At 41.2% G+C, this 16,481-nt stretch overlaps 1 protein-coding gene across 1 annotated transcript in view; it reads right to left on the reverse strand.

Annotated features, from left to right (window-relative positions):
- Window positions 1-421: 421 nt before the first annotated feature.
- Window positions 422-16,481, reverse strand: part of LOC100600502 (guanylate cyclase soluble subunit beta-2-like) — a 56,267-nt gene continuing 40,207 nt past the window's right edge. The window contains 6 exon segments of the mRNA XM_030813427.1: window positions 422-513; window positions 594-745; window positions 3,674-3,831; window positions 9,830-9,972; window positions 10,560-10,712; window positions 14,281-14,601. Coding sequence (XP_030669287.1) covers window positions 422-513; window positions 594-745; window positions 3,674-3,831; window positions 9,830-9,972; window positions 10,560-10,712; window positions 14,281-14,601 — 1,019 coding nt within the window.

Below are 16,481 nucleotides of genomic sequence, written 5' to 3' on the forward strand. Positions count from 1 at the left end.
AGCTAAGGGACCCTGAGTGTGTGGGATTGACCAGCCTTGCAGCTGATGGAGACCTCGCCATTGGATTCCAGCTTCTTTTTGGAGGTACCATGAGCCAAACAGTAATCCTGGTCCAGCTTAGTACTGGCTTGTTTTACCCTAAACTCCCACCCTCTTGTCATTCCTGGAGCTGGGTGAGTCACAAATTTTGTCCCTCATCCCGGTTTTGGAAGCTAGAACAAAATGTGGAAGGCAAAAGGCTCCAGCATGCGAGGGAAGCCTGTGCTGGAGCCTCTGAGGCTATAGAGCAGACAAAGCACTCGCAAATCATTCCCCAGCTACCAGAGAGCAGCATGGGAAACACCGAGAGAAGAACCTTGAAGACTAATGTATGTAGAACTCTTCAGCTGGATCTATCGGCCCAGCTCAAAGAACATCATAATTACCAGGATGCAAGAGAAGAATGTTCAGGGCAAGATGGTTGAACTGAATCCTGGAGCTTGGTGGTGGGCAGGGATGCTATCTGTGTTGACCCTGCAGATACTAAACATATCTGAAGTGGTTAGTGGAAAAACTACTCAACACTAATGACAAAGCTTCTCTTTTTTGCTTACCCTTGTGATCAAGTGGGGTTTTAGATCTCCCCATGATCTCATCCTCTGTGGCATTCAAGTTCTGGATCAAAAAGTATGTGGTCATTTTCCCTTTACCTTTCACTTCGATTTCACCCCTCTCAATGATTTCAAATCCTTGATTTTTCAAGGCTCTGCACAGAGAAAAAAAGTGCATCAGATATCAAAGATTGTGGGTCTGTAACTCAAGAGTTGGCTACAATGCAAAGGGCTACTCAAGAGGAAAAGTCCAGGACAGAGGACACACAACAGCAGGGGAGGGAAGATCCCAGACATCCGCCTGCTGAAGCAGGACAGAGGCCATGGGGAAAGTGAGGATAAGATATTCTGAACAGGATGCCAAAGGCCAAAAGAGAACACAGGGACCCATCAAAACCCTCCCAACCCTGCCACCAATTTTCCTCCCTCCAGCTCACCCCTCGTATGGGCATCTCTCATGTTTCTACAAACCATGCTGTCAGTGCCCATGTGGACACCACCTTTCATGGTTCTGCCACGTAAGACTCTTGGGTATCAACACTCTTCTTTCCATCTTCCCCAAGTGCACCATATACCCATGCTTGCTACTATGCTCATCCTAACTACCCGAGCTTTCTCCACCATAATTTCTGTCTGTCAAGGAACTGGGGAGGAGGACTATAGGGTAGCGACCATGAAAAGAGACAGAGCTATGGGATAATTACAAAATGTTTCCCTGTTTATTTATTTACTGGCCACCAAGTGATGTTGGAGAAAAGCCAAAGAACCACTCAGACCAATGAAGATTCAAATTCATGACCACCTGCCTCAGCACTCCATCGAGCCTTCCCTTGTCCTTGGCCAGGTTGGTAGAGAGTTCAGACCTTCAGCACACTCCTCTTGTGCCTCCATTTGGCATCTGCTCCCCTCACTCATACACTAGTGGCTGTGCCTCCTACTTTATGCCCTGATTCATCTACAAAATTATATTGATTACAGGTGAGAGCCTGTGACTTCTCACCCCATGACCACACCATCCTGTCCCCCAATCTCCAAGGATGAGGTATCTTTCTTGTCCAGGGGCTCCTCACTCATGCCCCCTTCCCACCACCTCTGGGCCTTACTCCATTGGCCACCCCACGCTCATCTTCAGCTCCCATTCCATTTGCCTTTCTCCTTCTGCTTTTCAGTGTGCTTATGTCTCTTCCATCCTAAACAGAAGCAAACAAAACAGCCTCTCACCTGCTTTAATCTCATACAAATTTTCTCTTTTTTATTCTTCAGCCCAAGGTCTATCGCACCATTCTACTACAACCACTTTTGAGAATGTCCCCAAAACCTCTAGTGAGTATTTTTCAGTCCTTATTACTACATTTGACATTTTTGTTCAATTCCTCCTTCCTAAAGTCATCCACAAGAGTGCTTCTCACCCTCAACTCTCCTGGTCCTTTCTGAGTATTTCTTCTCCTGTCTCTTCCCTGGGCTCCTCTTCCTTCTGTGCCACTTAAATGTTGGTTCTGCACAGGATTCCATTCTTTTCCCACTGTTCTTTGCACACTACATCCTTCCCTGGGTTGATCTCATCAACTCTCATGACTGTAATTACCACCTATATGTTACTTACTCCAAGTCTGGATCTTCAATAACTCAACTCCATCCATTTTGTGGCACCTCTAGCTGAATGTTCCACAGTTCCTTTGAACCCAATGTGTCCAACCTAAACTCATTGTCTGCCCCTATGATCTGGGATACTTCTCATTTGTCCCATTGCAGATGGCGAGGCCACCATTCAAGCCCTAGTCACCCAGAATGGAGACCTGGGCTCCTCTTTTCTTCTCCTCCCCCATTTCTAACTACTTTAGCTGGTTTTATTTTCCCCCATATTCCCACCACTAATGTTCTGATTCAGACCAAACTCCTAACAGGTATCATCTATCTCATTTTCTGGTTCTCAAATATGTCCTTTCAGGGTCTCTAGAGTGGTCAGTGTCAAATAGGACCCTGACCCTGTCACTGTCTTCAACCTCACGTTCCTTGGGGGCTTTTCCTCATTTACGGCACAGGGCCCTTGCCCTTCAGTAAGGCATGTGCAGCTCTCATCGCTCCTGCCTCATATTTTCCAATACAGAAAAGCTCAGGTGTTTGTAGTTCTCTGCACCTATTCTACATGTGAGCCTCTACCCACTTTTTACACCCAATACCCCAATTTTGGCTAAATTTTACTCTGGAACTCCTTGCTCAAGATTCAGCTCAGGAATCTCCTCCATGAAGCCCTTTTTTACTGGGTCAAGCACCCTTGCCCTGGGCTCTCATGGCACCCCCGGTGACTACCTTGAGGATAAGAGTGCAGCAGTTAAAGGGGGAACACTAAACTCTGACTCTGTGGGCAGCATCTGAGCTATTCTCCTTCCTAGCCTACCTGGTCCTGAGGCAAATGATTAACCTTTTTGTGCCTTTTCTTTCATGTAAATAATAATAATAACGTACCTTCACAGAGCTGTTGCAACTGTAAATGAATTAATATATAAAAGAACTTAGAATAGAATGTGGCCTATTTTAAGTGCCCAAGAAACTATAAGTATTGTTTTTTGCACATATTTATCATTGTACTTATCTCACTTTAAAAATAATCAACTACAACTTTTCTTTTTTCTTCTGCTAGACCAAAGGTCAGCACACTTTTTATATAAATAAAGACCAGATAGTAAATATTTTAGACTTTGTGTATCATATGGTCTTTGTTGCAGTGATTCAACTCTGCCTTTGTAGCATGACATCAGCCATAGACAATATGTAAATGAAAGTGCATGGCTGTGTTCCAATAAAACTTTATTTACAAAAATGAGCAGCAGACTAGATTTGGTCTGTGGGGTTATGATATGCTGTTCTCTGAACTAAACTATATGCTCCTTGAGAGTAAAAACTATGTTACAGTTAGAAGAGCAACTAAATTTATTATCTGCCACAATATCTTCTGTAAGCCATTGAGACATGGAAGAAAAAACATGAGTTTCCTGCACTACCCCAACCCATGGCTGCTAGGCACTCTGTAAGTTCTAGAAAGAGGGAGGGACAAAGGAAGGCATGAATAAATGGAAGGCTACCTGTAGGCTGTGGTGGGGCTGAGGTGCACTTTGTTGGGAAGCCCATGACTTTCCATCCTAGAAGCTGTGTTCACAGTGTCATCAAACAAGCAGTACCGTGGCATCTTGTCTCCTACAACACCTGCTAAGACTGGTCCAGTATGGATCCCCACTCTGATCTGTACAGAGAGAGCATCACTGAAAAGAGAACATCTAATACTCTTGCTTTTATCTGTAAGTTGAGATATAATTTACATAAAATACAAAAAACAAATATTAAAGTGTTTAGCTCCATGAGTTTTGACAAGTGCTTATATCCCTGTAACCACCACCCAAAATAAAATGTAAACTAGTTCCATTACCTTGAAAAATTATCTTGTGCCCCTTCTAGTTAAGCTCTCTCCCCATCTTCTTCAGCAGAGATAACTACATTTTCATTTCTTCTTTTTTCTTTTTTGAGATGGAGTTTCACTCTTGTTGCCCAGGCTGGAGTGCAGTGGCGCAATCTCAGCTCACTGCAACCTCCGCCTCCCGGGTTCAAGCGATTCTCCTGCCTCAGCCTCCAGAGTAGCTGAGATTACAGGTGCCCCCCACCACGCCTGACTAATTTTTGTATTTTTATTAGAGACACGGTTTCACCATGTTGGCCAGCTGGCCAGTCTGGTCTCGAACTCCTGAACTCAGGTGATCCACCTGCCTCAGCCTCCCAAAGTGCTGAGATAATAGGCATGAGCCACCGCGCCCAGCCTTTTTTATTTCTTTTACCAAGGAATGATTTGCCTGTTCTAGAACATCACATATGTACAATCATATAGTATATACTGTTTTATATCTGGTTTCATTTACTCAACATAATGTGTTTGAGATTCATCTATATTGTCTTACATATCAGTAGTTCATTGTTTTTATCACTGAATAGTATTCTATTGTAAGAATACACCACATTCATTATCCAGTCTCCTTTTCACAAACATTTAGATTATTTTTCGGTTTGAATCTATTAAAATTAAGGCTGCTATAAACATTTCTGTACAGATATTTTTGTAGACATGTTTTCCTTTCTCTTAAGTAAATACCTAGAAGTGGAATTTCTGAGTCGCAATGTAGATACATATTTAATTTTATTTTTTAATAAAACAAGCAAAAAAACTACCCAGCAATTCTCCAAAATTGTTTTACTGTTTTACATTTCTATCAGCAACGTGACACTTTCAGTTGCTCCCATTTTCACCATCATTTGGTCTTCTTGTGGGTGTGAAACGATATCTCACTGTGGTTTTAATTTGCGTTAAATTGGTGACTAATGATGTTAAGCACATTGTCACACACATATTGGCCGTTCATATATTTTCTTTTGTAAAAAGTCTGTTCAATTTTTTGCCTGTTTTAAAAATTGAGCTGTTTGTCTTTTATTGTTAATGTGTATGAGAAGTACACATATTTGGATATGTAATATGTATGTATTACAAATATTTTTATCAGTCTGTGGGTTTGTGTATTTATTTTCTTTAATAAGCAGAATGTTTTAATTTTGATGAATGTATTCATCTGCTTAGGCTGCCATAGCAAAATACCACAGGCTGTGTAGCTTAAACAATGGAAATTATTTCTCACAATTCTGGAGCCTGGAAGGCCAAGATCAAGCTGTGGGCAGGGTCGGTTTCTCCTGAGGCCTCTCTGCTTGGCTTGTAGTTGTCGACCTTTTTGCTGTATCCTCACACGGTCCTTCCTCTGTGCACATGCATTCTTAGTGTCTCTTTATGTCCAAATTTCATCTTCTTATAAGGACATCAAGCACATTGGATGAGGGCTCACTCTTAAGGCCTCATTTTACTCAGTAAAGGCTCTAGCTCCAAAGACAGTCATGTTCTGAGTACTAGAGTTTCAAAACAAGAATTTTGGGCAGGACACAATTCAGCCCGTAACAATGAAGTTTGTCAATTTTTTCCCTTCATGGTCAGTGCTTTTTGTGTCCTATCTAGAAAAAAAAAATCATTGTTTACCCCAAAGTCATGATGCTATTCTTTATTTCCATCAAGAAGCTTTATGATTCAGATTTTATGTTTAGATTTGTGATATACATCAAATGTTTTTTTGTATATGGGGTAAGGTAGAACTGAGGTACATTTTTTCTTTCCATATGATATTCAATGGTAACAGAATCATTTTTTAAAAAGAGGTTGCCTTCCCCACTCAATTGTTTGGTGCCTTTGTCAAAAATCAATGGACTAAACATGGAGTCTATGTCTGGACACTCTGTGCTGCTCCAGTGGTCTCTTTGTCTATTCTTCTCCCAATCTCACTCTGTATTTTTTTTACTATTGCTTTAGAATAAGTCTTAAAATTAGTGTGTACATCCTCCAATTTTGTTATTTTCTAAGAGTGTTTGGGTTAGTCTAGATTCTTTACATTTCCATATAAATTTTAAAATCAGCTTGTGAATATTTTCTAAGAAGCCTGCAGGGATTTTGATTGGTATTCTACTGAATCTATACATCAATTTGGGGAAAATGGACAGCTTAAATATATTGAGTTTTCCAACGAATACAGTATATCTCTCCATTTAATTAGGTCTTCTTTAATTTCCCTAAGCAATATCTTATAGTTTTAAGCATAGAGGTCATGTATATCTTTTGTTAGATTTATTCCTAGAAATTTAATTTTATTTTCTTTTTATTTCATTTTCAATTTTTTGTCCTTAGCATATAAAAATTTAATTAATTTTCCTCTATTTATGCTATGACCTCGCTAAACTCATTTATTAGATCTTGTGGTTTCCTGTAGTTTGTATAAGATTTTCTAGGTGCACCATTATTTGTTCTGTGAATAATGATAATTTTATTTCTTCATTCATTTCCAAACTTAATGTCTTATATTTCTTCTTCTTGCTTAGTGCACTGGGTAGGGTTTTTGGTATGCTTTAACTGGAAGTGGTTGCCTTTGTATTTATTCTGCTTGAGTTTGCTGAGCTCTGGATGTCTGCATTGATATCCTTCATGTTGAAAAATTCTCAACTATTATCTTTTCAAATATTTCTTCTTACCCATTCTCACTCTGTTCTCATTCTAGCATTTCAGTTACATATATGGGAGTCCATTTGATATTGTTCTACAGATATAGAGTGTCTTGTTCCCCTTTTTTACCCTGTTTTCTTCTTTGCATTTCAGTTTGGATGATTTCTATTTCTCTGTCTTCCAATTCCCTGATTTTTTTCTCTATTGTGTCTAGTCTTTGTTAAGCCCATAAAATTAATTCTTTATTTCTGATTTCTGATATCATAGTTTTCTGTTAGATATAGATATAGATGTAAATATAGACAGTATGTATGTATTTCCCATATCTTCACACTTGTTTTGCCCTTTTTATTATAGACCCTTTAAAATATTTATCAGACTTATTTTAAAGATTCTATCTGATAATTCCAACATCTAGGCTATTTCTGGACCTGCTTCTATTGGCTATCTTCTCTATTGGCTGTCCACTACATTACTATTTTCTTGTTTCTTCTTGCATCTCATATTTTTCATTATCTAATTGAATGACCCATATTGTGTGTGAAAATACAGTAGAGACTGAAGTAGATAATATTTATCCTCCAGAAAATGTTACATCCCTACAGAATTAGGCTGCTGGAATGGGCAGTAAGTAAATCTAATCCATATTTGAGTTGGGTCAGGGCTTTTCTAGAAATATTGGTAGATTCCATGCACCACTGGTTTCAAATATTATGAAGGCTGAATCAGAACTTTCAGTACAGCAGAGCTTAGAATCTGAGCACCAGCAAGGCTCTGAGGACCTTGAATACTGTACAGCCAATCCACAGCTTTTGGAATTGTAGGAGATCTCCTTCTGCATTACAGCCCAATAGTGAGATTTTCAGAAGTCTCTTTGCTCTTCAGTCCCACCCTGGCTCTCTGCACCTTGGGAAAATTTTCTCTGCCACTCCTCCTTGCCCTCATACTTCAAAAGGTCATCGTAGTGTACTTGGTGAAGACGAAGAGTACTTCAGCTGGATTTCTCTCAGTTCTCTTACTCTAACATTAGCCTTTAATGGGCCACTGCTTTGCATTTGGGAAAGGCCCCAAACACCTCAGGGACTCGGGAGTTCTCTCAGCTCTCCTCTCCTGTCCTAGTTTTTGGCTGACTAATCCCCTGCACTTGGCCTATGAGGAAGAGTTGGTAGATGAGTACAGACTCTGTGGCTGGGACTCTTTGGCATTCTAACCTGTTGTTTCAGCCCTGTGACCATTAAAAATCCACTAAAATTTAGACAGGCTTATCCCTACCCTCACCTCTGGTGGATTACGTCTTCTGCTGCCCTGCCAAGATTGAATGCAATTATGGGTGACTTCTCTTTGAAAGGGTTTGTCACTTCCTGGAATTTAGTTTATTTTGATTCCTTTGCTTTCTGGTGGGAAAAAAAAAAAACTGCTAGCATGGGAACAACAGTCTCTTACAGCTTTCTACAACCTAATCAGATTGCTTGTTATTTTTACTTGCTAGATTTTCTTCTCCTTGAAATAAAATTGTAACTTCCTCTAGGAAAAGAGGATTCTCTGAACCCTTCAAAGCACTGAGTAATACTGTCTCATACATGGATGGATCTCAGTAAATGTATATTAAAGCTATATGAATAAAATAATAGAATATCTCAGTGCAAAATAATTGCACAATTCTGTTAAGAGAGAAAGTGTTTCCAGTTCTTTCCCCTACATCCTTGAATAAACCCATGTGGTATGCTGTTTCTGGTGGATATTTAATGATGCTCCTAATTATGTCCATAGTCTTACCTTGGAATTGCTAACATCCTTTCCTATTTTTTTCTTGGTAAATCCACCTTAAGAGTTTCCCAGAATTCATTGTCTAATCTCATTCTTATTGGTGTAGCATTATTTTCATCTCTGGCGCTATGACCCTTTCATACACACACGCACACACACACACACACACGCACACTACGCTTTCCATTTTTATTTTTATTTTTTCACCAGTGACTTACACAAGCGTCCTTTAACTGAAACATTTATCTCTTATCTAACCTTCTTATATCTCTTCCCTCATTACCTCTCATCCTGATTTTTTATTCATTACATTGGATTTTTATTCCACTGATGCACACTGTGTTTACAATGAGTCATTATGGCAGCTGTCTTGTTCTTGTGACTATCTAAGGCCAGCTTTTACTTAGAAGACTACAGTAGATGCTGTAGTCATGATCTGCACTGTTTCTCAGCTTGTAACTCACCATGGTCAGAGTGAGTGCAGCACATTTTCAGAATCTCCTGTAAAAAGGTTATAATGTGGAAAAAATCATATTCCATCTTATAGTTGGCTTTGTTTATTTTGAATTGACTAGTTTATTTTGAATTTCTGACTGATATTAGCAGAGGAAGGATCTAGAAATCAAAGGCAGAGAGACGCCGCTCTCAGCCATCCGAGGAGCATTAGGATCTGCTGAGCCAGCAGAGGAGGACATTCATTTTTCATCTCCAAAACTGTTCAACTTTTAGAGTGTGAACAAACTTCCAGACTTGGAAGCGTACTTTTCTGTGAGAAAGGCGAGCAGATGTCTCGCTAGTGGCCACATGGTGGAAGGAAAGCCATTCTGAATATCTTTTTTATTTTATTTTATTATTATTATACTTTAAGTTTTAGGGTACATGTGCGCATATCTTACGGCATCACGGTGCCTGGCCTGCTGACTGCAGGCAGCTTCACACCTCAGCCTGAGTTCTGAACCTGTCAGATGGCATGCTGGAGACACAATTTCCTAAGCAGGGAAAGTTGGCTGCTCACTAAACCTGAACCACTTGTTGAAATGCTTGAACAAAAAAGCAGGAATTATAAATGAGCTGGTTTTTAAGATGGATTGAGCCCTGCTAGGTAAATAGGAAGAACTGCTCAGCACTGTCCTAAATTACCAACAAAGGAAGCTTGCAGTCAATCGTAGGAAAACCTTGAGCACCGCAGCCGCCTCTGAAATTTGAGAAAAGTTGAGACTATAGTAGCCTTAGGAATATCTCTATTAGGGACATATGCAAGAGAAGAAAAGGGCTAGGATACATTACCCATTTTAATGACGGCAACTTACCCAGTAATCACCTAAGCACATAAGCAGAATTCTACTTCCATGTGTGAGATGTTTGGCATTAAGCCAAGTACTCAGTTGCTCTCTACCTGGATGGATTCTCCAGTAACAGGATTCATCACTTCCTTTGCAGAAATTCTCATCCCCAAGGCAAAATTAGCCACTCTTTGAGCATGGCTTCCAATAGGCACTGGTACACCTCCTACCACCATATAAGCATCTCCTATTGTTTCTACCTATCAGAGAAAAAAAAATAGGTATTCAGAGGGATTCCTTCATGCACTAAACATGTCACTACACTTTTTTTCATTTTCCATATATTGACAAAGGGACTATACTAAAGCTGGTGATTGATTCTTTGCTAAGGGTATGAGGGGCATGAGGGAGGAGGTGAGAAGGAAAAGGACTCAGGAAACAACCATGAGATAGCCAAAAGGCCTTTCTTGCTTTTGGTGGAAACAAATCCCAGAGAAGTGGAAGCTCCTGGAGTAGTTATGTGATGCTATATGTGAGATAACACATTGTTTGGATTCTATTTTCTGCTGAATTTAGGAGTAGGAGAACTATGCTCTAGGAAAACATCTGACATCTAGGTGCCCCTCAAGGACACCAGAGTGCCATCTTAGCACTGAGCATTCTAAAAAGAATTCCTAAAAACTAGAATTCCTAAAATACTTCCAATTCCCTTTCAGCTTTTATTCTGACCCCACACTCGTGCACACCAAACCCCAGACCAATGCAGACAGAGGCAAAGGGAGACTTAGAATCAAGCACTCGCCCTGCGTGAGCACACCGTGAAACACCCCACACTGCAGACACTTAGTTTATAGACCGCGTGCACACTGGTTAATCTGTCAAACTTGGAGTACATGGAGTTCAGCATGTTCACTATTTGTATAGGTTCACAGGCAGTACAGATGTTAGTAAATGTCACTACATCACTGAAAAGAATCGTGCAGCTTTTAAATTCTCCTACAACAGAAACCAGGTATCAGTGAGAAACAAGGAGATCGACTAATAAGTCCATGAATTCTGGATTAAGAGGCCCTGTGAGAATCAAACCTGCCTGTGCCTTGTGGGAAAAGGAGCCGGATGCCATTCCCCATTCAACATCACCCAGCACACGTTTACTGAGTGCCCGCTGCAAGCTAGTCCTACTAGGAGAATCATATCACAGGCGGCAAGCAGACCAGGCCCTCGCCCCCAAGGAGCCCCCAGTCTAATGAAGGAGACATAAAAGTGAACAAATGCTTCTAGTAAGATGCGACCAGTGCTGTGAGAGGACAGAAAGGGCCCCTAGCAAGTGGGCCAAGCAGAGCCTGAGCTGCAGGAGACCTGGGGACAGGGCTGACAGAGACTGGTCACTGTGAAGTGGAGGGTCCCCGTCTTTGTATGGCAGGGAAGCTACCTTGTCCTGAACACTTGCTCCTAAATCATGCCCCTGATTCCACCTTGGGCCCCATTCATGCTAACTTCCACATAGCAGCCAGATGCCCTGTTTAAGTCAGATCTCCCATTCTTTGATCTCAAATCTTTCATGACTTCCATCACACTTAGAATGCAACCCAAAGTCCTGACCATGGCCTACAGAGAGGACCCCCCACCTCTGTCCCTGCCACCTCTCTGACCCCATGTCCCTCTGGCTCCCTCCACTCTGGCCACACTGGCCTCATGGGCTTTCTCCAGCATGCCAAGTGCCTCCTGCCTTCGGGCTTCTACACCTAAAAAAAACAGGTGTTTCCTCTGCCTGACACTTTTCTCAAATATCTACAGGGCCTGTTACTCACATTTCAAATGTAACCAACACAGTGAGAACTCTCTTGACCACCCTGTATAAAATAGCCCCTAGACTGGCTAACCTCTTAGCTCAATTGCCTTCCACCCACTCCATACACATGTGACATTATATATACATACATATATATACATACATACATATATGTGTATATATATGTGCATATATATTTACATATATACACACATATATGTGTATATATTGTATATATATGTAAATATATATAAATGTATATATGTAAATATATATACACAATATATATACACATATATGTGTATATATGTATATATGTGTGTGTATATATGTAAATATATAAACACATATACATATATGCATCTATATGTGTGTGTGTATATGTAAATATATATATACACATATGTATATATTTTTTGAGACAAGAGTCTCGCTCTGTCACCCAGGCTAGAGTGCAGTGGCATGATCTCGGCTCACTGCAACCTCCACCTCTTGGGTTCAAGCATTTCTCTTGCCTCAGCCTCCCAAGTAGCTGGGACTACAGGCACATGCCGCCATGCCTGGCTAATTTTTTGTATTTTTAGTAGAGACAGGGTTTCACCGTGTTGTCCAGGCTGGTCTCGAACTCCTGAGCTGAGGCAATCCGCCCGCCCAGCCTCCCAAAGTGCTGGGATTACAGGCGTGAGCCACCACACCCGGCCTCATATTTTGTATGGAATGGTTTATTTGGTTATTGTCTACCTCCCCATTAGAATACAACTCTCCATGAGACAGGAAACTGTCAGTTTAGATCTCTACCATATCCCAAGCACCTAAAGTAGGGCCTGGCACATAGTAAATGCTCAATAAACATTGAGTGAGTGAATCAATGACTCCTTGAATGCAGCCGGGTGCCTTCTTTGTTAGTTAAGGCTCTGATGGTAATTTCCCCTTTGTGGAACTTTCCCTTCTCCTTGGCTTCTGGCCTATCGTCCTCTCTTCATATTCCTCCTATCTTTCTGATCTCCTTGTTTTATATCTTTCCTTGGCTTCTCAACCTTCTTAAAAATTCCCTAAAGAGTAATACTCCACTCTCTTCTCACTTCCTGTCCTCTAGGTGATCTTATCCACCATTCACAGAGTCTATGATTAACCCCGCCCACACTGCAATAACTGCCAGATGTATAGCTCCATGCCACAATGTTCCTATGAGCTCTCACTAAGATTCCTACCACAATCAGGCTATGTGGAGTATCCCACAGACATCTCCAGCTCAATGGTTCTAAAATGGACCTTATCATTCTCCCCCCAATCCTGCTCTTCTTTCTGGCCCTGTCTTAGGATAAAGCATCCCATTTTTCCATGCAAGAAGCCTCAGACCCATGCCTGCCTCCTCTGTCTTACCTTCCCCATCTAGTCAGTGAGGAAATCCTGCTGATTCTTCCTCAGGCTGCCCTAGTTCAGGCCTCTACCATCAATCAGCTGTGCCCTTATGGGCTTTCAGCCCCGCCTCACGCATTCACTACACTGCAGCCAAAATCGGATTTATAAAACTCATCATGTCGCTTCCATAATAAGAGAAGAAACTTCAATGAATTCTCACTGCCTACAAAATAAAAGACAATTTCCTTTTCCTTAATAGTCCAGATTCATCACTGCATCACCTGAACCCCACCCTACCCACTCAGTGTCACCAGACCCCACTTTTCCACATACCCCATGCTCTGGGAACATGCCCCATAGTATTTATTCGCACATTGCCTTAACTTTGCTCTTACTAGCCCATTCTCTGGAAATGCCTTTTTCCTCTTTGCTTGCTGAAATTCAGCCTCAAGGCCCAACTCCAGTGTCACACACTTTCGAGAGGTGCCTCCACAACTCCAACCCACCCCCCATCTCCTTATCTCCTGACATCTATTTCTTATTAATTTGCCTGTCCCCATGTTGCCGTAGCACCTTATGTGATGGAAAGAGTATGGATTTTGGAGTTAGACGGCCTTAACACAGTTAGTCTCCAGCTCTTTCATTTATCGGCTGCGCTGAATGTCAATATGCTCAGCAATATGGTATGGACAACACCTCCCTCATAGAAATGTTGAGAAAATTTAATGAAACAGCACATGTAAGATGTCTAACATGGATCCTGGCACAATGATTGCTCCTTAATGCAAATTAGTTTCTTTTCCTTTGGTCATTTCCACCCCCATTAATTTATTCTGCATATATCTATCAAACTCACAAGGCTGTAAACCCCTCTGTGTCCCCAGATCTGGAGCAGCACCCTGGCACAGAGTAAGTTCGCCAGGCATGTCTGGTGAATGAACACAATCCCATGACAAATGGAAAGTGAGTTCAGGGTAAACACGGCATCCCTGCCTCCATAAATAGTATACTGTCCCAGAATGGTCCTCAGAGGAACCCTATGATTTAACTAGTGTGTGAGTGTGGTATTTCTAGTTATAGTTAAGAACCCTACCCATTGTCACTGAGTAATGAGGCCAGTCTCAGGACACATCCTTAAACTCTTAGAGAATTTAATGTGTGTGTGGTTGACAACCATTTTTATATAATTCATGTTTCACTCTTGTATTACTTTTATTATTATTATTATCAATGTAGAGAGAACAAACCTAAGAATGTGCAGGTGGAGTAGTTACCCCAAGATCATGTCACTTACAAGTGACAGAGCCAGAATTCAAAACCACTTCTGTCTGGCTTCAAAGCCTGTGGCTCTGACCACTAAGACATACCACCCTCTGCTCAGAGGACCCTGTGCAGGAGAGGGTGCCTTACCTGCAGCCACCTTTTTGCCCTCCCTTAGCTGGTTGGCCACGTGTTTGGGCAGCATGGCATAAAGCAAGGTCTCTGTTTTCTTCTTTTCAATGGCCAAGTGCTTGGAGAGGACCCGTAGCTCCTCCTTCTTCCTTTCCAGCTGGTTGGACAGCTCTATCTCAGCCAGCCGCTGCTGGTTCAGGAGGATGAGATCCCTGGTGATGTCATGGGGGGCGATGTCAGAAAGATGCATATTGAGTTCTTCCAGCTCTTGCAGGCTGCGGAGCTTCGGAGAACACAGGTACACCATGCACCACATGGACTCCAACCAGATCATCTGGCCTTGCTGTCATGGAGAGAAATGCAACAATAGAGTATGTCACCAGTAGGGACTGAGACGAGCTCGCTGGACAACCAATCATCTCCCACACTGTGTGCTTCTAGCCACTGCACAGTCACGCTCTTTCTCTTTTACCCAAGGTCTGTGAGAACTTACTCATCTCCCCTCTTTCCCTAGCAGCTCTGGCCATTGCCTACATTGAAGTGGCTACCATCTATCAATGGCCTCCATGCTACTGATGCCAACACAAGTTTCTTGGCCTTTTCTTTACTCAGCCTTTCTGCTGTTTGATGCTGTTAACCAGACCCTTCTTCCTGAAATCTCACTTCCTAGGACTTCTCTGACACTGCTTTCTCTCTGAGATGTCCCCTAATTCTTCGAATTTTTTATTTACATTATTTTAATCTCATTCCTTAAACGTTAGTGTTCCTGAGGGTTCTGTCTTGGTATTCTCATTTAGCATCACACAACTGCATCCTACACCATGCTGACTGAATCTGAATTTCCAGAGAAACCTTGCTTCCTGAACTCAATATGTGTATTTCTTTAAAAATAGATATGTTTGTTATGTCATTGTAAAAGCAGTACACATTCACTGCGGAAAACAAAAAAAGTGAAAGAAAATAGTAAACATCACCCATAATCATACCACATGGAAAATTACTGTTAATATTTTGTAGTATATCTTTGTTTTACAAAAAAAGAGGGATTACATGGCATCTTCTTTTCATAATCTGAATTTTTCACTTAAAATATATAACATATTCTTTCATAGTAAATATAGATATGCATCTTAATTTTTGCTGGTTACCTTGCTCATACTGTATTTTATTAAATAATAAGCTAGTATTGATTATATTATATCTAGCTTATCATTGTATAAACAACATTGTGTTGAATAAGCTTGAGGCAGTCTTTGTGTATAATCATGGCTAGTTAGTTTGTTAAAAAGATATATTCTCAGACACGGGTTACTTAGACAAAGAATATGCTCATTTTTAAGGCTTTTGATACATATTGCCAAAGTACCCTCTAGGATGATTGTGACAATTAATACCTCCATGAACAGTGTTTCTTTTTCTTCTGTGCTCCCTATTAGGTATCTGTTCATGGATATCTGCACTGAACTCATCTTCAATCCCCTACACAAATCTTCTCTTTCTATTAGTTCTTTCATTACATATGTGGTTAGTCCCTATGATGAGCTAGGCACACCGTTTTAAGCATTGAGGATACAGCAGTGACTCAAACTGACAAAAATCTCTGCCTCAAGGACATTACATTATGTCTTTTTTTCAGTTAATTGCACCTTCATCACCCAGTTACCCAATCAAAGAAGCTAAAAATTATCCTAACGATTCTCTTCCACCCCCTACATCCAGTCACCAAGTCCTGCCTTAATTATCTTGTGAGTCTATCCTCCAATTGCCACCCCAGTGCCACTGCCAGAGTTTAGCACCTTAGAGTTTCTTCCCTGCATTCTAGAAGCAGCCTCTGTCTGGCCTCCCAGGATCCATTTTCTCTACACTTGGACCCATCCTTCACACACCTCCAGAGTGATCATTCTAAACATCAAATCTGATCATGGCAGACACTTCAACATGTTTCCAGCTGCATGATAGAGTTCAAGTCTTCATCTTGCCAGCCTCCTCTCCCATCACTCCACTCTACACCTCACTCAGGTTCCCAGAACATGTCATTCTCCCCTCGGACATCCCCCCAGCTCTGCCTGTGCTTATCCCTGGAATAATTAAACATCCCTCTAATAGAAAGATAGCTCAAAATGTGTGCCCTTTCATGGCATATACAAAAATTTGCTCAAAATGAATCAAAGACCTAAATGTAAGAGCTAAAACCTAAACTCTTAAAAGAAAACATAGAA

The sequence above is a fragment of the Nomascus leucogenys genome, chromosome 5 (genome assembly GCF_006542625.1).
Source record: "Nomascus leucogenys isolate Asia chromosome 5, Asia_NLE_v1, whole genome shotgun sequence".
NCBI lineage: Eukaryota > Metazoa > Chordata > Mammalia > Primates > Hylobatidae > Nomascus > Nomascus leucogenys.